General features: G+C 33.6%; 4 protein-coding genes and 1 pseudogene across 6 annotated transcripts; 2 read left to right on the forward strand and 3 right to left on the reverse strand.

Moving 5' to 3' along the window:
- Positions 1–3,118: 3,118 nt before the first annotated feature.
- LOC104713307 (RING-H2 finger protein ATL8 pseudogene) lies at positions 3,119–3,993 on the forward strand (annotated as a pseudogene). The gene has a single exon (XR_015566685.1). The product of XR_015566685.1 is annotated as an RING-H2 finger protein ATL8 pseudogene (transcript).
- A 3,906-nt stretch (positions 3,994–7,899) lies between these two features.
- On the reverse strand, positions 7,900–10,234 carry LOC104715857 (protein CUP-SHAPED COTYLEDON 3-like). The gene is made up of 3 exons (XM_010433231.2): positions 9,692–10,234; positions 9,307–9,581; positions 7,900–8,636 (listed from the first exon to the last, which is right to left on the reverse strand). The coding sequence occupies exons 1-3, from the start codon at positions 9,894–9,896 to the stop codon at positions 8,106–8,108; spliced, it is 1,011 nt and encodes a 336-aa protein (XP_010431533.2). The 5' UTR covers positions 9,897–10,234; the 3' UTR covers positions 7,900–8,105.
- An 8,901-nt stretch (positions 10,235–19,135) lies between these two features.
- Positions 19,136–22,716, reverse strand: LOC104713308 (putative inorganic phosphate transporter 1-9). Its single transcript, XM_010430401.3, has 2 exons — positions 21,614–22,716; positions 19,136–20,126 (listed from the first exon to the last, which is right to left on the reverse strand). Exons 1-2 carry the CDS (start codon positions 22,324–22,326, stop codon positions 19,247–19,249), a joined length of 1,593 nt encoding a protein of 530 aa, XP_010428703.1. The 5' UTR covers positions 22,327–22,716; the 3' UTR covers positions 19,136–19,246.
- A 43-nt stretch (positions 22,717–22,759) lies between these two features.
- On the reverse strand, positions 22,760–24,576 carry LOC104713309 (increased DNA methylation 3). Of its 2 annotated transcripts, none has more exons than XM_010430402.3 (3): positions 24,379–24,576; positions 23,532–23,770; positions 22,760–23,294 (listed from the first exon to the last, which is right to left on the reverse strand). In XM_010430402.3, the coding sequence occupies exons 2-3, from the start codon at positions 23,722–23,724 to the stop codon at positions 23,041–23,043; spliced, it is 447 nt and encodes a 148-aa protein (XP_010428704.2). In that variant the 5' UTR covers positions 23,725–23,770; positions 24,379–24,576; the 3' UTR covers positions 22,760–23,040. The 2 variants fall into 2 exon arrangements, with proteins under 2 accessions (XP_010428704.2, XP_010428705.2); XM_010430403.3 differs by having other exon boundaries at positions 24,332–24,472.
- A 635-nt stretch (positions 24,577–25,211) lies between these two features.
- Positions 25,212–27,407, forward strand: LOC104713310 (uncharacterized). The gene is made up of 5 exons (XM_010430404.3): positions 25,212–25,442; positions 25,658–26,000; positions 26,090–26,343; positions 26,439–26,635; positions 26,732–27,407. The coding sequence occupies exons 1-5, from the start codon at positions 25,247–25,249 to the stop codon at positions 27,221–27,223; spliced, it is 1,482 nt and encodes a 493-aa protein (XP_010428706.1). The 5' UTR covers positions 25,212–25,246; the 3' UTR covers positions 27,224–27,407.
- The last annotated feature ends 84 nt before the right edge of the window (positions 27,408–27,491 follow it).

A 27,491-nucleotide genomic window follows, 5' to 3' on the forward strand; every position in this document is an offset into this window, starting at 1 on the left:
CACGATGTCAGAGTTCATCACAGTGTTCGAAGATAGAGCTAACTTACTTCCATCAGACGTTATACCTCTCCTCACATTTGACCTATCTTTTTGATATCGTGCATTAAGAAAATGAATATGCAAGATTCAGGGCTATTGTTAGTTTTGATAAAAAAAAAAAAAAAAATCATATTGTTTTGAAGATTCAATTTAGAGGTGTTTAACATTCAATATACACTCTCTTGCAGCAAGCAAATCATGTCATATATAGTCATAACATAACAAGGCGACAATAAGCAAATGGTGGGAAGTTTATGCACAAAACACTCAACGTTTAAATCTAACCAGCAGTTGTTTAATAATTAAAACTAGAATTTTCTTAGTAAATTAAATCTACAATTTTCTTAGTAAATTAAATTAACAACCTATATATATATATATATATAAGAAAAAAACCGAGTGCATTAAATTGAGTGGTAAGTATTTTAAAGGGAAAAAGTTTATGTATAAGAAATGGACAGGCGTCCCTCTGCTCTTTGCCAAATCTTTGCGAGTCTTGACGCATGTTTTTTTAGTTAGCTGTTATTATCATGCTTCACACAAACTTTGATCTCTATAGAGGACAAAAGGTTCACACACATGAACCTTCGTTTCATACTCTATACATGTTAGGCCGATGAAGTGACTGTTCTCCACATATGCTTTTCACCTATATTTACTTTATAGCCAGGAGAAGTTAATCGTAATTATTTTCCACATGAATAATTTTGTTTATAAAAAACCCAAATAACTTTCATAACAGTATATTTACTTCTCCAGGAGAAAATACATAATTATTTTTCATATGAATATATCGTCAGAATATGTTATAGCAATCGTTGATCCAAAAGTAATTAAGAAACTTGCTTTATCATATTAATGTTTCTAAACTATTTGTTCTGTTTGCACCCTAACTTTGTTTTCGTAGGGTAGCTCAGTTGTTCGTTCCGTGTGAAGGCGTTATTCTCATGGCCTAAGAGTGTTTGGAGAAAACTATATTAAGCCAAAAATAATATACTTGGATTTATTGTTGAGACTTTCAAAGCCACAAACGTTTTGGTACAAGACTTTTTGGTATTAAAACTGTTCTTCCAAATAGATGTTGAACATGTTCTTTTTATTTTTATTTTGCCATAAGATCAGAAAAATATTATACTTTCATGGTCTATATAACATGACAAATAGGACCTCGAGTTTGAAAAAGTTTGCAATTTACTTTATTATTTCCTTGGATTACTTTATAGGTGGTATGTGTGATGCAATCCCACGGTCATTATTAAATAGATGGGATTGTACATACAAGAAAAAGACCACTTAGATTTATCCTATGTATAGGAAAAAGTTCATAAGTTTTATTTAGGAGGATTAATATTTAAGATTGATCTTATCTAAACATCAAAAAGTTTTCCTTAATGAATTTAGCCGTTATCCCAACACCAATTGCATGCCATGTCAGCTTGATTGAATGCAAGTCCTGGACCAGCAATGAATAATACTACTAGTAATCAAAACGTAGTACGTTATAATTCGACTTTCGTAATTTAATGTTTTCAAAAATTGTTACAGCATCATATAAGTATGTCCTAAGTCCTAACATAACATTTTTAAAAAGATCGTCAAATAGATCTTGTTTATTCCAAGTATATAGTCCAGCAGCCATAGATTTAAAATGTTCTTTTCGTGATTTCAAAGGTCATTATAGTACGAAGAGTAGAGAATCACATTTCTCCACTAGGTCAAACGTCATTAAGGTTCTTTTAACGTATGCATCATCCAGTGAAACAAAAACTTAAAATATTCGAATATAAAACAACCCAGTATATGTTTAGGATAGAGCTAGTACTCTAGTAGCTAACACTACTAGTATTTCTTAAGTATTGAGTCATAAAAATTATGAGTGTAAAATGTAGGATCTACCAATGGAATGAATATTCCAACCTTTTGTTTTTTTTTTTTGTAATAACTCAAAAGATCATAAACTGAAACTCACATAAAATCTTAGAAGATATATACTCAAATTCCAAACACAGTTAAAATTAAAGTATCTTCTATATATATATCTTAAATCGATTTAAGCAGATCGTAGTGGTTATTATTAGCCATGAAGGTGCAGGGAATGAGTTGCTTAATTTGATCCAACTTTGTGAAATCAGATATATCAACATTTCATTACAATTACAACTTCATTATAAAAAAGGGTCCATAAATTCCATAATGTATCAGTAATAATCTATGTTATTAGATAACCCACTACAAACATCATATTCGGCCTGATATTACTTGATGTGGATGACAAACTGACAAATAATCATTTTTAGGGCAATAAATACGAAGAAGAAAATAATGTTAGGATAAGCGATACACAACATACGTTATCAACTTATGTCGTGGTTCGGTGTTTGATGGTCGCATCGCACACACAAAGCTTCTTCCAGTCTTCCACTCCCATCATGAGTCTGCCCCACACGCACCATTTTATTACATACATCAAATTTAATGTTTCTAATGCACCAAAACTATCAATATCCCATTTAAATACCATATATCATTTTCCAGTAGCTAGATTGGAACGTTTGATTGTCAATCTATTATCCACACAAAAAAAAAAAAAATAGACCGTTGTATTATTACGCCTATATTTTCTTAATTGAACCAATGCTTAATTTTTAGGTATAAAAGAGTTAGGTTAACCATAAACATCCCGTAACTTGGAACATGAGATGGTCCTAACTCCTATATATAACTAGAAACATCGTAAAATTTTATTTAAAATAAACATTAATATATATATATATACTTTTATATATAGCTTTGATGGTACTTAAAACAAAAGTCCTTTTCTTGTGTGTCGTCTAACCCAAAATTTATCTATACGTAAAACATTTTTCTTTCTTGCCGACCTATCCGTAAAAACTTGAGAACGTTAACATACAAAACATCGAAGAAAAGGACTCATAGAGTTTACATGATCAGTCATAGGACCAAGCCAAACAAATTTCGAACTAATTACAATAATAAAATCACGAAAATAACCTTATAACCGAAAGTGATATAATATAAACTTTATAATATAAAAAGCAAATACACCCAACAAAGATCTTTCTCACTATAAATCCCCTGTCCTCTTTGCCTCCCTAAAAAACGCTCACACTCCTAATCCCTCTCAATTTTTTCAAACCAACCCCTCTCTCTCTCTCTCTCTCTTTCTCTCTAAGTCTTTAGCAACAATGGCGCGTCTTCTCTTCCGTCTTCTCCAAGAGGCAAGTCCTCCATCTCCGGCGGGAGCTGCTCCGGCTTTCAACCCTGACCTCGTCCTCATCCTCGCGGTTCTTCTTTGTGCACTGACGTGCGTCCTCGGCTTAATAGCCGTCTCACGTTGCGCCTGGCTCCGACGTATGGCCACCAGAAACAGAGCGGATCAGACTCATCAACCCCCCGTAGCTGCAGCCAACAAAGGTTTGAAGAAGAAAGTGCTCCGATCGTTACCTAAGCTAACTTACTCGCCGGACTCGCCGCCGGCTGAGAAACTCGTCGAGTGCGCGATTTGTCTTACGGAGTTCGCAGCCGGAGACGAGCTCAGGGTGTTGCCGCAGTGTGGTCACGGTTTCCACGTATTGTGTATCGACACGTGGCTTGGATCCCACTCTTCTTGTCCTTCTTGCCGTCAAATCTTAGTGGTTGCCAGGTGTCATAAATGTGGCGGGTTACCCGGTAGCTCAAGTTCAGGATCCGAACCTGATACCCTAATCAAGCAAAGTGAAGATGATCCTGATAACTTCTTACCTTGATTATTTTTTTTTTTTAAAACATTTTCCCATTTATTTTTTTCATGAATGGTTTTCGATTAAACAAGATATGATATTTAAAAAAAGTGTTCCTTATCTTTTTAAAGGATAAAGTTACTCGGCAGGCATGTACATATATTTTATCTATTGTAAATTTATTATACGAAATGGAAAGTGAATTAGTCCTTTATTTCTTTTATATTCCTTATACATAACATGAAACTGATTTTGTTTTATTAACATCTTGTTTGTGAACTAGCTAGAGACCATGAAATAGTTACAAGAACTCTTGAAACTAAGACGTTGGACCACACAATGTAATCTCTACGTTGCTACAATCCAAATTACCCGAAATTAACCTTTTGTGTTTTTTGGGTATATATATACGATATACCAAGTGCTTAATTCCATTATTTTGTGTCTCTACGATTTAGCCTATGGTTACGTGAATGTTGGTAACATATATTAGTTTTAGATGCATCATGCAGGGTTTTATGTCGTGCCAAAATCAATAAGAATCTACTTAATATCATAAATAAGAATCAACTCCACGCACTTCTTTGATAATATCATGTCGATAATTAAATTAACATTTCTTCATAAATAATTTGTAAAACTGAAATTTGTTTGTTTGATAGAAAGTGATAGTTCTGTATTTAAGTTTCGAGTATGAAAAAATAAATATATGTCATGTTACTTATGTACAATTTACGTTTGATAGAAACATCAAAGGGACTTTAGTCTACCTAAAATGTTGGTCGTTCGTTGCTACAAATTCGATTAACTAATGGAATATTCCATATAAAATGGGAAAAAAGCAGACAGATGGACCAGTGTACGTCGAGCAGATGGTGTAATGTGTATTGTGTGGGTTCTCTCTTTTTCCCTTTTCCATTAATAAAGCAGCAAACTAATTGTCGGGTTTTAATATATTTAATTTGTTCATGTTTTCTGTTAAAAGTATTTTTATAAATATTGGGAGCACGAGCCTGTATCCCACTAAAACATGAAACGAGACTTTAAATTATTAGAACTTCGAAAATGACCATGAAGATGATCTTATTTTGTCTTCGAACATTGACCTAACAAAAGATCGCCAAAATCTTAGGGTACAACTAAAGTGCGAAATATTACAAGTAGAACGTAGTTTAATAATAAATTAGTCAAGATGTAGATAATTACACAGACGAAAAACAACTGATTATATTGATTATTTATCCTTTTTTCGTGTAGCCATTGAGTAAAACACGTACAAATAAAGATATGGTCCACCATCGCGAGCTATCATCATTCATCACGAGTTTGTCCACTATGGAAAGTGCGTCCATGTGCTAAGTGCTAGTATAGTTTAAAATGACATAAACTAAATTGCATAATTGACATTGAATATAGCATTTTATCACAAAAATATCCATCAATTATTTCCTCTAACTAACATAGTTTTGATGATATAGCTCGTAATGGTAGTAACGCACTAATGCTCCATCATTGAAAATTTCAAGCTGAAAGCAAGCTTTTACCATCAACCCAAATACGTTGAATCTCCAACCATTAATAATGCATAATATAATACTCTATTGATGAAGACATTAAAGTTGAACCTTATGAAATTTCATATGTGATTGCAGGACCAATGATTTCAGTTTTCATACTATAAAACATGTACACAAAATTGACTGATGTTGAATCTACAAAAATGGTATTTCATACTCAAATTAAAAGCGATTGATACTGTTTTTATTGTTGTTGTTGTAATAACTGAACTATTTATACGTCTTTTAAAAAAAGCAATATTATTCTTTCGTTGTATATTGTACGTGCATGTGCATGATCTATATATTACATATCCCTTGTCCGTTTGTCCCTTATCTCCATCAATAGATGGTGGCATTATATTGCTTCGGGATCTCTAACTCTAATCATATTACTACATTCTAATACTTTCTCATATTAAATAGTAAGGGGTATTTATTTCTATTGATTGAATCACAACGAAGGAGTCAGAAGTAGAAAGTGAAGACATGCTTTTTGTTTGTTAAAAGGAGGAACGAAAAATTCTCATTGAGAAATGATGGACCAAAATTCCCAATCAGGCCGAAGATTCCCACATTAGTAGTTAGCTACATTATCATTTTGTTATTACTATGAATGCTTTATTCCCTACGCTAGTGGTGTTACAGTTAAATATAACCACCATCGGTTGACAATATATGAAGGTTCTAAAAAAATACATATTTTTTTATCAGAGGCAATGTAATGCTCAAATTCAAATTCGATAGACAGGCTTGAATGAGATTACATATCTAATGTACTAAGTATTTCATGTTTTATTTACTGATAAAAAAGTATTTCATATGTTAGAAATAAATCTGTGCATGCATCTATATATATATATATATATATATATATATATATATATAATATTAAAATTATGATTCATTGATCATACATTTCTCAAGATTGATATAACATAACATTTTAACATTCTCACACTCAATTAATTTTAATATTTTTTGTTATCGAAGATATTTGAGTTTTTAACGGGAATTGAAATACAGAGAAATTAAGAATTTTTTAAAAATATATATATAGAGCTAAGTTAAATATCGTATTTGCATCCAAAAGAAAAAAAAAAAAACAAAAGTGTTCAACATCGGGAAAAAAGCTTAAAAATACATCATCTAATTTTTATTTGGACAAGTAATACCTCATCTTTTTTGGTTGGAAAAATAATACCTCATTTAATTAATCAATGTTGATTAATACCTTAATTTCTAAATGTTGGAAGTTTTATACCTAGCACGTGTGTTATTATTTGAGAATTACAATTTTGACCTTAAAAATGATTTTCTGTTTTAATTAAAATAGAAAAAATAAAAAAAGAAAAAAAAATGTTTGACTCGACGGTGGAGACCACATCGGAAGTGGCTGACTCGGCGGTGGTAGCTTACGAGGACGAGAGCTAGGTCTTATACACGTTTTCTCCTCTGGTCACGATTCTTTGAAGATGTTGAAGGTGAAGAGACTTAACTCTAACTCGCAGGTTGCCAGAATTATCACCGTCACAAGCTGAAACAAAAACCCAGAAATTTTTATTTTTATAATTTGTTTCCATTAAAAACCACCGACAATAACATCAACAAAGATTTAAGCTTTGAGAAAATTGGGCATACCCATACAACAAAACCGAACTCAAATTGGGCAAATCGCTACATACCTACAATCATATATATTTATCTTCTGTTTTATGTCTACAATTGTTAGATTTATAAATTTTAGTTTAATTTCGACATCTTGTTTATGTGTCTTTCCTCTTCAAATTGAAAAAGAAAACAAATTCATGGAGAATTTTTATGAAACCTAATTAGGATTTTCGGTTTTGGTGAAGAAAATGAACACAAATCTACACAGCAGGTTCTTAGAGAAGAAGCACGACGAAGAAGACGACGTTCTCAGCGTGTTTTTTTTGTTTTTATTTTTTATTTTTATTTTTCTGTTTTATAAATTTTATCTAAAATAAATATATTAAACTTTAATTTTAAGGTTAAAATTGTAATTCTCAAATAATAACACACGTGCTAGGTATAAAACTTCCAACATTTAGAAGTTAAGGTATTAATCAACATTGATTAATTAAATGAGGTGTTATTTTTCCAAACAAAAAAAGGATGAAGTATTATTTGTCCAACCAACATCGTAATATTTTTAGTTATTATCCATTGCTGGGCCTCTCTGGTGTTTAATGGGCTTCGTAGTTCGAAACTATGAGCAAACTAAACCGGTTTAACCATTCGAAGACTGTATAATAATCAAACACGCTGGTGCGTCGTTGAACCAAATATATAGTCTTCGAATGGTTAAACCGGCCCAATTTAGCGCTCTTAACAGAAATGTCATTTTTGCAGTTCTAAAATCTTGAACTGAAGTAATGAAAACAACTTAACATGAGTGATATATAGTCCATCAAAATTATATATTTACATGAGAAATACAATAGTCCATCCAAGAAAGAAAAAAACATGAAACAATGACGACAGAATAGTGACAAAATATTATTCGTATTTATGACATCACATCGAACAGTGAAACGCCCACAAATACAGTTTTTATCAAAAGTAACACAATAATAGCTTTTACCTGCAATGCTACAGCAAGCAGCCACATAACTTTTAAAAGTTTTGTTCTACAAAAGATTTTGGATCTTAGGAATAACAATAACATTTACTATATAAATAATATATTTTACAAAAGGTGAGAATAAAAATAAGCACCAAATATATAAATCCAAGGGATAGGATTCTACTACAGCTGGAAACCTAAAGGACATGGAGAATCTAATAGCATGTGAAGTGGTCCAGGAGAAGACGAAAGACCCAACAGACCGTAACTCGCTTCCTGAAACAGAGGATTCTCCAAGTAATCTCGTACGTCAAGTTCGTTATTGTTTATAACACCGTTCGAAGATGGCTCTGTCTTCACGCCGAGGTTAAAACCGAAGTCGTCTTCGTCGTTGTTGTTGTTGTTGTTTCCCGGCGAAAAGATGATTCCGTTGAGCTGAGAGACGACTGGATTGATTAGGGCTTTGAGCTCGTCGAGGTTGTGGCCTGATGATCCATGAATGAGGTTATTATTGTAGTTTTGATGGGGATCATCGTAGAGTAGCGATGGGAAGTTGGTTAGGGTTTTGTTGGAAGCTTCCAAAAGCATAGGCAAGGTATCATGATGTTGTGTTGTTGAGAGTGAATGGTTATGAAGGTAGCTGATTTGGTTATGGATCCCAACATTTTTTCTATCTCCTGATTTGTTGAACACTCTACAAATCACCCATTCCTCCTGTGTTTCATACCAAAAAAAGAAAAATAAAAACATGTTACTATCACACACTTTTATTTATAAGTACATATATTTATATAGATAATGACTACACCTAACCAAAGAACGATATAGATCTTGTCTGAGCCTGACAAATTGATTTCTGATGAATAATTTAATTATGAAGTGTAATTAAAAAGAAAGCAATAGTGATTGAAAACGACACAACAGTAGCATCCGGTGAACAGAAAACGGCAAGGTGTGTTTGGTGTTGACATCCACACCACACGTACAGATTTATATCAAATCTATCACATCTAAACTGCTCTCTCCCCTGTCTTCCCCCATACTAACCCAAACAAAATAATGACATACGAATTTAGTAAAAATGGGAAAAAGTTAAAGATATCGGTTAAACATTTCATTTCACCTTATATCGTTTGTAAAAGTCAACTTATTAATTTATAAGAAAAAGCATAATCTCGTAATTTACAGTAAAGTTTAAGAGACGCACGTGTGGGAGTAAAGTAACAGGATTTAAATAACAATAGGGTGGTTTTTTGCTACGAAAAGTCAACTCATAAATTGACAAAAAAAAATATACACACACAAATTTCTTTTAATACTCTAAAGTTAAAAACTTAAAAGCAAAGAGACGCACGAGTGTGGGTAATAAGATGATTTAATTTACCTTACACGTGTGGCGGTGTGAAAGGTCGGTTTCGAGGCGATACTCATGCATGACCCACTTAGTCTTGAGGCCACGTGGTGCCCTACCTTTGTAGAACACCAACGTCTTCTTCATCCCAACAAGCGGTCCTCCGCTGCCGGCGAAGACCTCCTTATCTTTCCCGGTAGCTTTCCAATACCCAGCAGTGGTTGCTCTGTTAGTCCTCAAACCCGTCGGATATTTCCTATCCCTTAGACTGTAAAAGTACCACTCCTTCTCTCCCATCTTCGCCATTTCTTCATATATATAACAAAGTTTCAAAACGTTAAAACTTTTAACAAGATTCCAAAACTAAAATAGAAAGACTCTTAGAGGAAAGAAGAGACGAAGTGTATTGATGTGTTACCAGGTAGTTCCCAAGGTTCGCAGCGGTTGAGATCAACTTCAGAAATGTGAATGCCGGAGAGACCTCCATGGAAGATTTTGGAAGCTAAGTAGAAGGTGATGAGCTCTTCATCCGTCGGGTGAAACCGGAAACCAGGTGGCAGTCCTCTCTCGTTCTTTTCTTCTCCGGCTAGTTCACTCAACACATCTTCCACCGCAAGCATCATCTTTTGATTATTATAACCGAAAAAAAAAAGAGACTTATTGTTTTGCACTGAAGAGACACCAAAAGGAAGAACAAAGAGAGCAAATGATAGAAAAGGTGATGGGAAGTATAACCTTATTGTGTGCAAGATTATATATTTATATACAAAAATGGCACACAAGTAGAGGTGTGTATATGAGAGAGAGAGAGTATGGGGTGTGTAAGTAGAGGTGTATGTATAGATGAGTGGATTTTGAGTGTTTGAGGTTAGAGGAGCATTGATGATAAAGGCTGTGAAATTCAGGGAGCAGGGGGGCTGCTATTTGCCCTCACCTGGGGAGCTTCCAGGAGTCTCTTTCTATTTTCCCTATTTTTTTTCCTATGCAAGTAAAGTAATTTAATTATTATGTAGTAACAATCTAAACTGTAGAACAACTTTTGCGGTTTTGTGTTTTATCACTATACTACTTTAGCAAAATTCTTATGGTCTTGTGGTTTTGATTGAGACTGGGTGATGTTAAGTTATGATCTTTCGTTAATGACTACTCGATTGGTCAATGGATCATTACAGTATCGTTTTTGTACTTTCCTAAATTTAAATGTTATACATGATTAATATAGTATTAAATGAGGGTGTTGACGTTTTTGGCTCTTGTTTTGGATTTTGGTTTTTTTTTTTGTAAAGATATACTAACATTATGAAATATTGAGTTTTGCATATTGCATAAACACACTGTCTTTTAAAAAAACGATGCCTTTTATAATAATCTATAATCTTATCTAACCTTTATTAAAATGATATCATTAGAACATTTGACATATGCAGTTTTAAATGTGTAAACCGTTATATTGAAGATACCGATAATGAGGTTATCACATACATAGGACCAAGTGGATTTCTCTACCCAAACAAATTACATTATATGCAGTTAATATAAAGTTTTTTTCAGATTTCAAGAAATGTGAAATAAATAATGTACTTGAACAGATTTTACATTATATGCAGTTACACTTTGTGGTTATCAGCAAATAAATTTTACTTTGAAGAAAAGAAAAGGAAAAAGAGTGTGCAGTAGTAAAAGATGGCAGAGGTTTATGCGTGCGGGTGTAAGCATATCATTATACATTCATGAGTCAGAACTTTTTTTATTTATTTATGTATTATTTTATACACATTCGCCCTGAGATCCTAATTCCTTTCTTTTCCATATTTTTTACCTTAACCACTTCCTTTTATACTTATTTCTCAACGGTTATATAAATTCTGTATTACATACAAGTCCATAATTTTAATATATTTTTCAAAAGTTTTTTTAATCGCAAACACTTTTTTTTCTGTGTTTGGCTGATTATGTTTGAACTTGAGAATGTTTAAGCTTCAAAAACTATAATTTTTAAAAATACATGTTAACAGAAACATATATAAACACCAAAATCAGCGTTGGAACTGTGTTGTATATACATAAAGGAGATTAGTTTAGAGATATTTAATTTTGTTTTTTGAGAAACAAAACTATTTGTGTGAAAACAAATTGGCCAAATTCGAGTGAGAGCACTGCAACAAAACCAGACTTTTGCTTTTAATGCTTTTCCTGAACTAAAAGTTATTTCTTCAAAAAAGAAAAAAAAAACAAGACAAATAATTGGAAGAAACAGTTTTAAATACATATTTATCGATATTAATATGTTACTGTAAGATGATTTTTAAATATTGAAATAGTAGAAGATATCAGATAGTCGGCGGTGGCACGTGCGGAGAATGATAGAAAAAAAAAAGAGATCAGGTAAAAAAAAGATAATAAATGAAAACGTACAACAGTATCTATCTCTCACTAAATATTAACTGCACACACGATCTTATGTTAAATCTCCCAAGTCATTCTTTTACCCTAACCCCTAGACAACCCCCCCTATTCACATTTATTTATTTAAATACTCCTTTACCTCATTAGATTTGTAATAAAAAAAAAAGTAAAAACTCTACATTGAGCAAAATGTTTCATCCAATAATTCAAAAAACCTGCTGTACTTGCCGCATAGGCTTACCTAAGCCTATCCCATTATTAAATGCTTATTATATAACATAGTTTCTGTACTATTTTTACTATAATCTAAAATTATATATTTTCCCCTCCCAGGGGGTCTATCTCTATAGCACTGATGATATTTCTGTGACCTCTAGCTCTTTTTTATCTTTCTCAAAACTGTTATTTATTTTTAATGTCTATTTCAGTTCATTATTGCTCAAGTGATACCGTCGGTCTACTATATATTATAGTGCTGTTCCTCTGCGTCACAAAACAATATTATTGGCCCTGTCAAAGTAAACTTTTTCATGTATGAAATTAATCTGTCTGTGATAATATCATTAACTTGGCAGAATATTCAAGCAGGTATATCACTTTGGAAAAATTTTCATTTTTTTATAATCGTACGTCGTTTCATGTAACACTATTTCACTTATTTATTTATTCATATAGTGGAACTAACCAAAGTCAAAAACCAGTTTACAAGCAGAAACGGTGTACTGGTTCTGTGTAGCAGGGACTAGTGTATAAAATATACAGAATTACTGGGGCTAGTAATAATATACAGTATATGTGACACTAAACTTTGAGATATTAGGTGAAACAAAAGTCACTAAAATGAATATAGATGACTGTTTGTCACATTTCTTTTATAGTATATGTCAATCAAATGACAAGAGGGTCCCTTACTCGTCTTTGTCTGTTTGTATTTAATATGTCTGTATCAAATATGATTCTTGAACAAATTATAACAAGAGTAAACTACTGATTGAATAACACCAAATTTACTGTTTTCTTTTTGTATTGGACTAGATACAAAATTAATCTAAATGAGTCACCCTCCATCACTAACTTTTAAGAAAAAAAAAAAAATACACAAAAAAAGAAGAAGAGGAAAGAAGAAGATGAAGGTAGAAGGAGAAGGTGGAGAAACAATAAATGAATGGAGGAAGAGAGAAAGGACAATGGCAGCACCGACCTGCTACACCCGAGAAGAGAACGACCTCTCTCTCTCACACTCATTTCTCTTCACAAGCAATCTTTTATTCCTCCCATTTTGCTTTTTTTATTCTACCAGATTTTCATTTTAATTATAAATTTATCTTTTAGAAGAACCCATTAAATTTTAGTTTCTAACTGAAAACACTTCGAGATAGTAAACTCAATAAATTTTTGCCCCGGACCATTATAGGATTGATAAAAAACTTACAAATATAATACTCATTTCTATATCTTGGGGTAGCAATGATAACCTATATAATATTATTAATATTATATATATATATATATATATACAATATCATCATGCGAGTAGTCTGATTCGTAGAGTATATAGTGATGGATGGATATATATGATAGTATATTTTTGGTTAGTGTATAAATTTTGGTCCAGTTTAGTGATTATTTGATGGAGTTATGTTACATGTAAAGATATCCGTACAGTGGATGGCAATAAATGTGAAAGGTTTTGAAGATATGGGGACAGACGAAGCCTTCATAAATATGGGCGAAAAGTTGCAAATACAGGGTGGGGGACCAATTAAACCCGTGCACATATAGCAGTATATAATTGAAATTCTGGATAAAGTTTTTTTTTTTAATCGTATGCTTGTATTGTATATCTAATTAGTAACTGATCCGATTCGACTAAATGTATATCATGCCACAAAGAGGCAAAGCTGAAAGATTTCTAATTGATCACAATTGTATTTTCAGATTTTCCCAAAACTTGTTAACAATACAGTTACTATGTTTTCCTACATATCTTATTTGACCATTTCGAATTTAAGATTAGTTATGTGAATTTTTTCTTGTGGATTAACCATTTTTTTTGTCGCTTCAACTTGTAGACTAACAAAATAACTGGATAAAGAAGTGACTAAAAAATGGTTGTGAAAACTGGTAATTTAACGAAGAACGTAGGTCAATGAATCTCTTAAGACACGGTCGTAAAGAGCTTGTTTTAGTAAAAAAAATGGATAATCTAAAATCAAAGTGGCAAGAGATAACAATAAGAAAATACTTGGTATGAATATTTTTGTTGTTAAAAAAAAAATCTACACATTGTACCAAACATTATTTGTATATCTATCAATTACTGATAACCACACTTGGTTTATGAATTATGATAATAATATATACCACATATTAAATTTTTTGTTAATATCTTATTATATAAAGTTGGGTTTGAAAGTTAGTCATTAATAAGATGTTGACAAGTGTCAAGTTTATATTAATCTGAGATTTTGACATGTGTAAAATTCAATATTTAATAGGAAAGATTTGAGATTACAACAAAATATATACTATGTTTTAAATAATATTAATAACGTAAAAAGATAATTATCAAAAAAATACCAAAACAAAATCTTTTAAAAATAGTTGTCAAAAGAAAACTTTTTAAAATAATTGTAAAGAGATTATATATATATTTCATAAAATTCGAAACTATAATATTATTTACTTATTTTTAATTTTATGTTATTAATTCTACAAAGAATAAAAATGAGATTAAGGAAAATATACAGTTAATTATTAATTCTAAATTTTTAAATACTCACTAACATATATAGTCTCATGTTTTTCATCTAACAAAATAATTTATTCAAAATATTGCTTTCAACTTTGTTCCATTGGTAAAAAAATTAATGGAAAGGTAAATTTGTCTTATTTTTTTTAAACCAAAATTTTCTCCTACTTTTTCCTTTTTCAATTTGGAATAGTTAAGATTAATATGTTGACCCAAAAAAAAATATTAATATATGCATATTCTTTTTTTAATACTATATTTTAATTTAATATAGTATTTTTAGATTGTTTTAATTAATTTATCTTTTTCATCTTTGAATTATTTAAAATTCATATATTATCGTTTTTATAATTTCTATTATTTCTTTATTTATGACAAATTAATTTTCTTCTAATTTCTTTGATTGGTTGGTCATAGACCTTTTTTTTTTCAAACATAATTGTTACCATTCATTCAATCCTGAAGAGAGATAAAGAGTGGAAACTCATCAACCTAATGGTTAGATAAAATAGACTAATCAAACACAAACTTACAACAAACATAGATAGATTGATTGGAAAACCAAAAATTGTTGTTGATAGATCCATAGGAGTTCGGAGACAACGACACCCTGGTTTGCGGTTATGTTTAAAAGAATTCATTTTGCCATATATGTCACCAAAATACACTTATTTTTTCGATCAAAGGTCCTGAGAGAACTCTAGAGTTAAGCATGCAAAAACTGGAGTAGTTTCAGGATGAGTGAACTTTCGGGAAGTGATGTCGGAACTGTGCGAGTGAGGACAAAACACAGGAAAAGATCATATGGTGATTTATATGGTCGTTAAACAAGTATTTAAAGTCTCCCAGATATAATAAACCGGCCGGCGGATATGGGTGGGCCATGAGTAGACATGGGGCCCATGGACTGGGAGTGGTCATGGGACTCACTAAGCAAGGTGGCAGTCCGGATTTCCAGAGACAAAAGCTACATCATAGTGTGTAAAAGATACTTCCACTAATACATTAGAAAATTTAACATTAATTACTATCAAGAGATTTTGTGACACTAGAAAATGGTCTTTAGTTTCATTGGTTGTCGGAGCAAACCATTTTAAGATACCTAAAAGACGTGAACATGTTCTCTCCACATATGAGAAGGGTAGAGCCGATGTTCTATATATGGTGGTGGAGGTTGGACGCAAGATTATCTCCCCAAGGAAAGAAGGTGGAGGAGGTTAGACGCAAGATTATCACCCCAAGGAAGGAAGGTGGAGCCAAGGTTCTCTCCATGGTGGGGGAGGTTGGATGCAATGTTCTCTCCATAAGGAAGGAGGGCGAAACCGATGTTCTCTCTATGGTTGGTCATACACTATTGTGATGATACATTGATTAGTATACTATGTAATATATTTTTATTCAAAATGTTTTTTGAGCCAATAATTTTATTAATTAAAAAAACTATGCAAAAGTAAAAGTAAAAAAACATATAATAGTTGGCTTAAGGTGTTCATACCGACATTTTTTAAGTGGTGGTAAAGAATATATTTGTAACAAACAAGATATTTTAAGTGTAAAAAAATACGCTTTTAATGGTAACATAAACAAAAGATTTGTAAATGGATATAAATTAGTATATTATAACAAAAATAAAACTTAAAATAATATACAACAAATTTTAATATATATTTTTGTTAAATTTAGTTTATATACAAAACTTTAAACTCGCACATCGGGGCGGAGTCCTTATTTAGTTATCAATAAAAGTGGTATTAGGGATGAGATGGTAGGTTACTCCATAAATGTAACTCGAATGTGAATACTATGATGTAGAGAGAGACAGAGTGCACACGTGACGTAACCGGCGTAGGTTGGGAGGGGAGAGAGAGTCTTTCCACATTTGTCGTATTTTTTGTTTTGTTTTTGATGCTATATTTTCTAGTTACTAGTTACATGCTTTTTTGTCACTAAATATATTATTGTTATGGAAATTAATAAATTTAAGATATAAAACTGCTTTAGTTTTACACTGTACTCGTGTTTCTACTTTTTTTTTTGCTGCTTCTGTTTTGCGTTTTCTATACGGGCCCAAACGGGCTTTAACTAATTGGTCTTGTTTCCCAATCAATGAAAGTATACACTCTGAAACAGAGGTTTACTGAACAACTATGAGGCCATGAGGGTAATAAATTACTTAGATTCATCGAAGTGACCTAAGAGGAACATAACTAAGCTTATTAGACGAGTTTTTTTTTAAAGCAGCAAGACCAACATAATTCTAATAATCTGTCAAATATTATAGAAATAGAATAGTTTATTGAGTTGTGTTTCATAAGATTATAGCTTTGACATATTGCTAATATAATATAATGTAAAATTTCCTAAACTTATATAGAAATAGCTTGTACAATAAGTAATATCAAGATCTATAATATTCTTTGGGTTGGGCTTCACTTCATTAACGGATTTTACGGTCTACATTACTTGGTCTGTAAGATACACATCTTGCTTCCCTGATACTCCCTCGCACGACAAAGGTGTGACGCGAAAGCAAACTATGCAACCACAAAGCGGAACACCTATGTCGTGGACACTTGTCAAGGACGGACAAATCATGTTAACAAAATCCTCAGAGCTAAAACTTCAATATCGAGAAGAGGGATGTAACTTCAGCTTGTATTCGGTTTTGGTAAAAAGGAATAACAACATCCCGTGGGCGCAAATCCTGCAACTGCACAAACAATTGTCCTTATCTTGGACAGTCCACAAATCGGACTAATAATAACCTAAACGTAAGCGTTCCAATAAACTCTCCTAGTGGTTAAACTATAACCAAACTTCCCGCAATGGTAAAACTATTACCAAATTAAAAAGATTGAGATATTTTAAAATCATGAATAATTCCTGTGAAAGCCACAAAACCTTAAACATACCACCCGTAAGAATCCCCACTTAATAACTCTTGCACTAACGAAATAAAACCATAATCAAATATAGAAAACCAAATACTTAATAACTTAAACCTTTGAAAAAAAAACGCAGACACGTTCCACTAACCTGCATATATTCCTACTGTTTGCTCTTATTCTTATATGCTAGATAGTCGAGGTTCTACAAGACAAAAGAGTCAGGTTACTTACTGGTCTCTTTCGCTTTTTTTTATTAATTTCTCTGTATTTATCGTGCTGCATATGTTCCTAGTGTTTGATCCTACTCTTATATGCTTGTCACCGTGGCTACTTTTTATGTGAAGTGATCCCTCTGATCAGTGTTCCTCCCTCTTATCTTTTTTCTCTCTTTCTAACTTTATAATCTGTGGTTTAAATGATAATCACTTTTGCTAGGATTGTCGTTTTCTCTTTCTACATGAAGTCATTATCTTCGTGTAGGAATTTGCATCATGTTTATGTGCACTGGGATTTTTTCTAATCAAGTCTACATGGTTCTCTTGATAGGGATGAACTTGGAGCTTCCATCTCTGGATGTATTCTTGGGTTTCTTTGTCTTGCAGTTGTTAGCCCTCTGTGAATTACTTCCTTCCTTTTGTTTCTCCAATAAGTCTCTGATTCTTTTCTTTTTGAACCTATCATATTTCATACCCTTGGGTTATCAATTTTCATGGATAGTTTCTCTTTCTAGCTTATGGTTTTCTAAATTGCATCGTGGCCATTTCTGTTCATACAATTTACCTGTCGGTCTATTATATTAGATTGTGCAGTATGTTTTTATTGACCATTGATGGCTTTGATGGATATGTCACTCGTTTTCTCTATCCTAGGGTCTTCAGGGGGTATTCTTCTTCTGAACGTGTCTCTGCTTTTTGTTTCTTCCCTATGTTTCTTAATTGCATTGGTGCTCTTTCTGTAATTTGCTTCTCGATCGTTTTGATGTTTTAGATTGTGGATGATGCGATGATCGATCGTGGTGGCTTTCTGATTGATCGTAGTCACCCGTTCAGACTTCTTATTGGTCTCTTCCCCTTTATCTATGTTGGTGTATCTCTCATGTTGCATGTATTTCTAGTGTTTGATATCCTACTGTTCCGCCATATGCTTGTGACTGTGGTTTTCTTTTATTTTATTTTATTTGAAGAGCTGCCCTTCTTTATAGGTACTTTGAGTAAGCGATCCCAAGGAGGCAAGAGGCAAGTTCTATTTTGATTTATATTCCTAGAAGGATAGCTTTTCATCTATAGTCTTCTCTGTCAACTCCTTTGGTGATTTCTTCTCTTTTCCTTGGAGATGTGATCTGTTTTCTTACTATTATTCTCTTTTTAATTAAGTTTTAAATGTTAATCACTTTTGCTTGGGATGGTGTTTTCTCTTTCTACATGATTTCGTTATTTACCTATGAATTTGGATGATGATGTTAGAAATTCTGTTTCGACCTGTTTGCCTAGATTCCCCCTTTATCTGTGCTGCTAATTAAACTTGGAGCTTCCATCTTTGGTTGATTCAGGTTTTCTGAGCTACTCTTTTTCCTCAGGGTTCGATTCTTCGTTTTGAGGGTAACATATTACTTGGACTCAAAGTGTGGCCTAAGAGGAACAGAACTAAGCGCTTAAAGACTGAGTCTTCATTCAAGGTTTAGAGTCAGACAAGCTTTGTACTCTTAAAGAAAGATCAACGTTTTTTGACCATTATCCACCCCTTTTGATATGAAAGATATTAAAAAAGGAATAAAAGATTCTCATGAGAAAAACAAAAACAAAAACAAAAAACCAAATTTGAGTATCAAAACATCAAAGATTAAGGAATAATTAAGAGTTAATAAGAGAGGAAAAGATCCACAAGACGATTTGATTGTGTGTTATACATAATGTCAAAATCAGTAATACTATCTTGGAAATAGAACATTGGCAGAAGATGATTCTGCTGACGTGGTACAACCGATCTCGTCTTCGTTCTCTTCTAACGATCTCCCCATCGTTTCACGAGTGAAGAAGTACGTCACGATCATTCCCGCGATACAAACGCCACCAAGGATCAAAAACGCGATTCTGACACGTTTCACGTCTAAGAAAACGTCATCCTCATGGTGTTTCGTGGCCCACAAGAAACCAACAGTGCCAACGATAGCCCCAAACTTCCCAGCTGCTCCAGATATCCCGTGGCACGTGGACCTAAACCTTGCCGGAAAAAGCTCCGCCGGGATAATAAACGTCGTCGTGTTAGGACCAAAGTTGCTAAAGAAGAAGATCAATCCGTAGAGAACCATAAAGCCTTTATTAGTCTTCTCGTGTTTGGACCAATACCAACTGTACGGGATCCCAGCGACTAAGTAAACAACGGCCATGAGGAAAAACCCCATCATCTGAATCTTGACTCGACCGATTCTATCTATGAAATAGACGGTGAACCAGTAACCGGGGATTGTGGAGCAAGCGGCCACGATGGCTGCGACCTTAGCTACTTCAAAGGCGGAATCGTAGACGCTTGTGGAGTGAATAGATTCGTTGGAGAAGTTGAAGATCTGAGAGAGGAGGAGATTGCTTGTGTAGAAGACGACGTCGACTAGGAACCAATTGGCTGAGGCTGCGAAGAGGTCACATCCATGGAGGCTGAAGAAACGGCGTGAGAAGAGTTTGTAGGAAGACCGTGGCGATTGTTGTACTTCCAACGATGAATCCTCGTCGATTTGAGTCATGGATACGGACATGACCCGTTGCATGTCTTTTGCTGCTTGGACTACATTGTTCTCCACCAAAGCTGTGTATCTGCATGCATTTTTTTTTATATAAAAATAGTGCTTACCATACTGATTTGATTATATAGTACATAAATACTGAAAAAAGGAAATTCAAAAGTTAAGATTTGATAATAGTTTAACTAGACCACCATGGACCAATGATTAAGTTGATATATTCCTTGTGATACTGAATTATATGTCACGATTGTATGTAATATTTCTAATAATCTAGTTTGACAATGTTGTTAATGTTATATTTTAGCCGCTTTTGCTAAAAACTACAAAAGTTAATTGTCATCATTCAATATAATTATATATATAGTCACAACTCATACTATTACTAGTTTACTACTACTACACACAGAAGGGAAAAGACTTTTTCTTATGAAGTTAATAAGGGAATCAAAGTGGGAGCTAGAACTTGATAGGAAGAGAGTACGTGGTTAGTTGGAGAGATTAAATTTATTTATGATAAACTAAAATTCTAATACTTAGCTGGAGTTTCTACCTGAGAGTGATAATTAATGTAGAAAATATATACTTAAACTATATATTATGCGTATTAAAATGGAATACTATATATGTGCATACGTTATCATAAGAGGTATATACCTCTCTGTCCGGTATATTTCCCTCAGAAGTCAACTTACTTCCTAGGAACAAACAAAACACGAACTCGCCACTCTTTACATTATTACATATAGTATATTGTTTATGTTTTTATCATCCACAACGTATCAAATTTAGGTTGAAATTTCAGGTTCTCCCAATATTATTTTGTACGGAAACATGGGTAGAACTTTTGTTTAGCACACGACTAAACTTTTGTTTTGCGCACGACTAAACTTTTTAGTTCATAGTCCTAGATTGAGATTTCATTGAAAAATTGTCAAGGGGCAGTAGCTTACAAAGTCACGCAAGATATTTCATCTACATAATATTACTCTTTTTTTTTCTAAAATACTGGTGTAATATAATATGCTTTACGGCGTTACTAGTAAAAACATATTTTGTCCACGGCAAACAAATTAATAGAAATGATAAAATTTAATCATGGAATGTTATCCGACAACAAAAAAAATAGTATAATATACTATCAAACGACCTAGTTTGCATCGAAGCAAAGCAATCCATAGTGGAAATGGCTACCGATTTAACCTCAATGTATTTAATTTTGGAAAACAATACCAAAAAAAAAAAAAAAAGAGGAGAAAGAGTTAATTTAATACTACCAATGTGGAAAAATCCAAAGTTTGTATGTGGGATGATAGGAAGCAAAGTCACACAAGATTGTGCATTAACTATAGTCAAAAAATGGTGGACAAAAAAAGACAAAATAAAAACAAAATGGACAATAATTTTTATTTTCTTTTCATACGTACAATAAATATTTTCATTCTATCAAAAAATAAATTATTTTTTGAAAAAATTAAATTTAGTTGAAAGTTTAATTTTCATTTTACAAAATTTAATCTAGGGAGAAAAAAAAAAGAAGAAGAAATAGTTGAAAGGAACCTGGCGGTTTCAGGCATGAGCATTCGCCAGTAAAACGTCAACGCGGCAGGAATAGCTCCGATCATAAGAATCAACCTCCACGCTATATCCGATTCCGGTGGAGCCAAAGTCTCTGACCCCGCGGCGTTCGTCTTTTCCAAACTCCCCTCTCCGGCGACGTTCTTGAACGCCACACACACAACCATGGTCACGGCAGAGCTCATCAAGATCCCTAACCCCTGCATCGAGAACACGGCCGCGATGAAAGCTCCACGCGTCCTTTTGTTAGCGAACTCCGACATAATCGTTGCAGAGAGAGGGTAATCTCCACCGATCCCGAGTCCAAGAACGAATCTAAAGAATCCAAGACTGACCATAACGCAAGAACGTCGAGTGGTGCAAACAGAGAAGCCACAACCAAAGGAGCTGAAGACCATGATTAAGAGACAAAGTCCGTAGACTTTACGACGTCCAACTCGGTCACCTAAGTAACCAAAGATGATCTGACCTAAGGCTGTCCCGAGAAGAGCGATTGCGTAAGAAGTTGAGAGAAGAGCGGTTCCGATCGAGTCTTTGTGGTAATAGATTTGACTTATCATTTTCATGATCGGAGCAATACAGAAAAGATCGTAAGCGTCGGTGAAAAGTCCCATCCCGGCGACTATTATCGCCTTGAAATGGTACCATTGTATCCTAGCCGCATCTAACGACGATAACACTCTTAACGCCGGCATCGTATCCTCGATTTATATGATTTTTCAAGACACAGAGAATGAGAAGAATTTTAAGTCCTTGTCTCTTCATTTTAATGGATTTTTTTTTGGAGATTTTTTCTTCTTTAAGACAATAATATGGAATATGCTTTGGTTTGACTGCTAGGAACACAACACCTCCCCTGATCGAGTCCACTTCTTTAGTTGACTTTCACAACGTTATGGTATAAATTTTTGGATTGAAGTTTTATTTCAAGCCCCTTTCTTTTGATACAAAAGTGTTTTTCTTTTGTGCCAACCATACAAAAGTGTTATGGTTTAAGGATGTGGTAGCCAAAAAGAACACATGTAACAAACTGACCATCTTATTGATAACTTGTTTCTAGTCATTTTGCGAATAAGAGGCTTGAATTTTGATAATATAGTATTCTAGTGTATATTAAGATGTCATAACTTTTTATTGTTCTCTTTTCTTATAATTTTTCACTTTCATTTCTCTTCCAAACTATACCGTTTCACATCCACCAACTTTTTTCAGAGTCTAAGAACAACATCTCAAGGAATCTGATCATTGAACAAGATTTTACAAAAAAAAAAGAAAAAAAAAACTAGAACAGTCTTGACTCTCTAACATCTGAATCTGAACCAAAAGACCTATATAGGTCGGGCCGAATGCTACTTATAAATGCTGATTTAAGTGAGATGGATATCCTCCTAGTTATATGAAAACTTGAACTATGAAGTTGGGACACGCACTCCGAGCTTGACGACAACAACTTCAAGGATCCCATCAGATCTAAACGTAGGAGAAAACAAACGAGGATCCACTTGTCCCGGAAGGTTAAACGTGATTGAGAATGGACCAGGAGGGCAGAGCTGTTGCACCTGCATTCTGTACAAGAGTCCGGTTTCACTTGGAATCGCAATCTCAGGCACTACTCCTTGGATGCATACTCTTCCCTCCCTCTGAATCTCACATTTGATCTTATCTATTAACAGATGAGAAGATAGCATTATGGGTCAAAGTTCTTTCATAGACAGATAATGAAAAAAAGAATGCAACTTTCTTTTCATGTCATTGGTCATTGGTCATTGTCGTCAAACCCAAAAACATGAGAAGAATCCATTCAAGTTTTAACATTTGGCAGAGAAATTAGTAGGAAATTTCGTAATGAGAGCAAGAGTATTACTAATGAAAAGGACAGCACAAGAGAAAAGACACTTACTTTGATTTTTCTCAATGCCAGGGAGAGAGACTCTGAAGATGTAGGCAGCTTCGCTAACGCCAATATCGACAAGACCGATGGGTGGACCAAGAGAGCCTTGCTTAGCAGTACCAGTGACAAAAACATGAGAGATCACTTTCGAGAGAGTTGTCGTAGTAGTAGTAGTAGTTTGATTATTATTCTCAGTGTTCATGGTGTCTCTCTGTATTTCCACAAGCTATAGAATCCTCCAAACCTACCTGTTGATAATATCACAGAATTAAGAATGAAAAAAAAAGAAGAAGAAGAAGATAACAATCAAATCAAAGAACAAGTCAAGTTTGAAGATGTAAAAGCAAAGAGAGAGACCAAATCAGTCATATCTATACACAAGCAGTAAGCAAAAAGATTAAGAACTGGTCTAATCCTATGAAGCAAGTTTACTCCTTTCAACCAAAATTTCATACCACTCGTTGCTCAAAATAAAGATTCCAAATTCGAAAACAAGTTGTAAAACACAAATCGTTTGAGCTAAGGTTTCTCAAATCACTGGAGAAACCAAATGTGAAAACACAAATCAGTCGAATTCATAAGACAAATCTAGAGCTCAATCGGAGGTTTACGAGATTAAAATTTTCTGAAATATCTCGATTCCGTGAGTCTTGACCCCTAGAATTAGTAGATTTGAATGAAGAACACAGAATCCAAGTAGGGAAGCTAAAGACAAAAAACACCCAAAATAGGAAAAACCCTAATCTCGACTGACCAAACAAAAAAAACTCCAGGAAAGTTCTCAAAAACGAATTCATTCAATTAGATACCTAAAAAAAAAGCGGAAACGGAGAAGAAGGTGGTGGATTTAGGGTACCGTAGAGAACTCCGGTAAGTCTTCGACGGTGGTCTTGGCGGTGAATAATTGCTGAGTCGCGGGGGTGAAAGAGAGCGTATGAGTAGGAGCCAAATACTACTATTTACTTAGCTGGTCCAAATAACCACTCTGAATAAGCCACGTGTCAGAAACTTTGCTGACTATGCAACACATCCCACATTTTATCTATTTCTCTACATATTTCAAATTTTATGTTTTCAGTAAACATAAATTATACAACAGCTTTATTTATAATTTTTAATAAAACTAAAAGATCTATTATCTATGGCTTATTAGGATTTTTATAATAATAAATAAACCATAGATTCTTTATTTTTTTATTAGATTATAACTAAAATTGTATCTCTTATTGCAGTTCATCAAATTAACACACATAATTTTTGCATAATTTAAAGCTTAAATTATAGAGTACTAAACCCGGAAGACCAAATGAACTTTTGTTTTTGTGTAACGTTTCTTGCTTCTTTTTTTTTTATTAGTTAATTAATTAGAAATACAAGAGTACTATTTTCATCGATGTGTCACTGAATGATGATTCATAGTGCTTGTTGACAAGAAAGGAGATTAGCTAAGAATTTTAGTAGTATAGTAATATTAACAAGGAGCTTAATTTGCGGATTAGGACTACAAATGAACATGTTAAATTTCTCGTCGTGATCATCAACTAAAGCTACGTCTACGTGACCCCGCTGGCCTAGACACGTGCTTCAAACGACAACGAGGTTCAATATTTAATTTACATGCATCATACGATGTCATCACCTGAAGCAACCAATTTATATATATTGAACTCCTCGTTGACCATATTTAGAACGATCGAAATTGAACTAGCCAAATAGGCAAAAAAATGGAGATGAAAGAAGAAGAGAACAGAGGAATACAAGGCAAAATTGTAGCTGTGACCGGTGGGTTGGGATTAGTTGGCTCCACCGTGTGCCTTGAGCTGCTCCGCCGTGGCGCTCTCCAAGTCCGCTCTTTTGACTGCCGCACTGCTTCTCCTTGGTCCGACGGTCTCAAAGAATCCGGCGTCCATTGCATAAATGGTATGTATTCAAGATTTAGAGTGTAACCATATATATATAAGTACATTGAGTAGATAATTTTTTGAATCATGTGCTAATTACAACTAAAAAAACAGGTGAACCGAGAGGATTTGTCTATGTGCTTTATATACTATGTTAGATCAAGTTATCTCCATTTCCATTTTGAAATATTTTTTTAAAATATACTGGTCACATTATATATGTCAATATGTCAGGAGATGTTGTGAATAGAGAGGACGTAGAAGAGGCTCTTGAAGGAGTGGACTTTGTAATTCATCTTGCGTCGTACGGTGGTTCGGGTAAGGAGATGATTAGGACTCACCGGATCGAGGAAGTCAACGTGAAAGGGACGCGTAACGTATTGGAAACCTGTGTCAAGAAAGGGATCACGAGGTTAGTGTATTTGAGCACGAACGGTGTCGTTTTTGGTGAGAAAGAGATTGAGAATGGAGATGAAACTCTACCTTATCTACCTTCTAACCACTACGTCAGTTCATTTGATAAGACTAAATCTATTGCCGAACAGTTGGTTCTAGAGAACAACGGTCGTATTGTTGAGTAAGTTCAAAAATCAATAATGTTGTTTACTAAGTTTTTTTTTATATATGGAATGGTTTAATGTTTTATATATGTTAATGGGAATATAGGAATGAACATGGAAGTCTTTTATCTACGTGTGCGATTCGTTGCCCAATAGTTTATGGACCGGCTGAAGAGAAGTATCTTAATAGGATAATATCTTATGCACGATTGGGTTTATTCCTCTTCAAAATCGGCGATACAAGCTCAAAAACCGATTGGATTTATGTGGATAACATCGTACACGCGCTCATGTTGGCAACCACCGATTTACTCAATGAACACCCGAGAGCCGCAGGGAAGGCCTACTTTGTTTCTGATGGTAAAATTTATACTCTTAAAACTTTGTTTTCTATATACTTTGCTTTGATTGATTTATCTCGAACCCGAAATTTTGTGGTTTGTTAATTTATGCAGATAATCCAATAAACTTTTTTGAATTTCTTCGGCCACTGTTAAAGAATCTTGATTATGATCTTCCAAATTCATCGCTATCTATTTCGTTTGCGGTTATACTCGGAAAAATATGTGAAGCAATATACACAATGCTATCACCACTACTAAACCAAGGGTGGATTCCACAACCATTGATTCTTACACCTGAAGTTTATAAGGTTTGTTAGAGATTAGTTTTGATTACAAATAGAGAGTAAAAATAAATAGAAAACAAGAACTGGAATGAGCTTATAACATTTTTGTTAACGGAACAGGTGGGGGTGACTCATTACTACTCGATCGGTAAAGCCAAGGAGGAACTCGGGTACGAGCCCACAACACAACCTGAAGAAGCCATGACCAAAACCATTTCATATTTTAAAGACAAGAAAAGGAGAGAGGTCGATGGTCCAAGCATTTACGCATGGATTTTCTGTGTGATCGGTTTGCCTAGCATTATATCAGTAGCATGGCTACCGGACATTGGACCCATACCGTTCTTTAGAGTCATTGCGATGTTTATCTTTAGGTCGATGTTGGTATTACGGATAGCATCAGGGATTGTGGTGACAGCGCACGTGAGTGAAGCACTGTATGCGTTATGGCTCGCTCGGAGAGTGGATCCCAAGAATGCAAAGGCTTGGTTTTGGCGGACGTTACTTCTGGCCACTTTCTCTCTTCGATTGCTTTTGAAAAGAGCCAAGGAAGTAAAACAATCAACATTAAGAGAAGGTCTTTTAACCAATTCGGAGTCGTCTATTGCTTGAAGATTCATCACCATGGTTCAAATATTCAAACTAGGATATCACATTTTAATCATCTTCGAAACTATTTTTTATCAAAATAATAATAATAATAATTGTGTAAATGTATGCATTATGCAATCTAAATGTTGGTGAAAAGAAAACATGTAAAAACATAGCGATGGTAATTATATATGTTTTTAACAAATTATATATATATATATATATATATATATATTTATTACATTGATAATTACTTCATATTTATCAAAAATATTTGACTACAAAACAT

The sequence above is a fragment of the Camelina sativa genome, chromosome 9 (assembly GCF_030686135.1).
Source record: "Camelina sativa cultivar CO46 ecotype springtype chromosome 9, ASM3068613v1".
Lineage (NCBI taxonomy): Eukaryota > Viridiplantae > Streptophyta > Magnoliopsida > Brassicales > Brassicaceae > Camelina > Camelina sativa.

Bases quoted from the DNA above. Each gene is read 5' to 3' on its own strand.
- LOC104715857 (XM_010433231.2), bottom strand. From the start codon at position 9,896: ATGATGCTTGCGGTGGAAGATGTGTTGAGTGAACTAGCCGGAGAAGAA. The intron at 9,582-9,691 runs GTAACACATCAA...ATATATATGAAG, and splicing joins CGAACCTTGGGAACTACCTG to AAATGGCGAAGATGGGAGAG. The intron at 8,637-9,306 runs GTAAATTAAATC...TATGAAACACAG, and splicing joins CACACCGCCACACGTGTAAG to GAGGAATGGGTGATTTGTAG.
- LOC104713308 (XM_010430401.3), bottom strand. From the start codon at position 22,326: ATGCCGGCGTTAAGAGTGTTATCGTCGTTAGATGCGGCTAGGATACAA. The intron at 20,127-21,613 runs GTTCCTTTCAAC...AAATGCATGCAG, and splicing joins CTCATGCCTGAAACCGCCAG to ATACACAGCTTTGGTGGAGA.
- LOC104713309 (XM_010430402.3), bottom strand. From the start codon at position 23,724: ATGAACACTGAGAATAATAATCAAACTACTACTACTACTACGACAACT. The intron at 23,295-23,531 runs GTAAGTGTCTTT...ATCTGTTAATAG, and splicing joins TGGCATTGAGAAAAATCAAA to ATAAGATCAAATGTGAGATT.
- LOC104713310 (XM_010430404.3), top strand. From the start codon at position 25,247: ATGGAGATGAAAGAAGAAGAGAACAGAGGAATACAAGGCAAAATTGTA. The intron at 25,443-25,657 runs GTATGTATTCAA...TCAATATGTCAG, and splicing joins CGGCGTCCATTGCATAAATG to GAGATGTTGTGAATAGAGAG. The intron at 26,344-26,438 runs GTAAAATTTATA...TAATTTATGCAG, and splicing joins GGCCTACTTTGTTTCTGATG to ATAATCCAATAAACTTTTTT.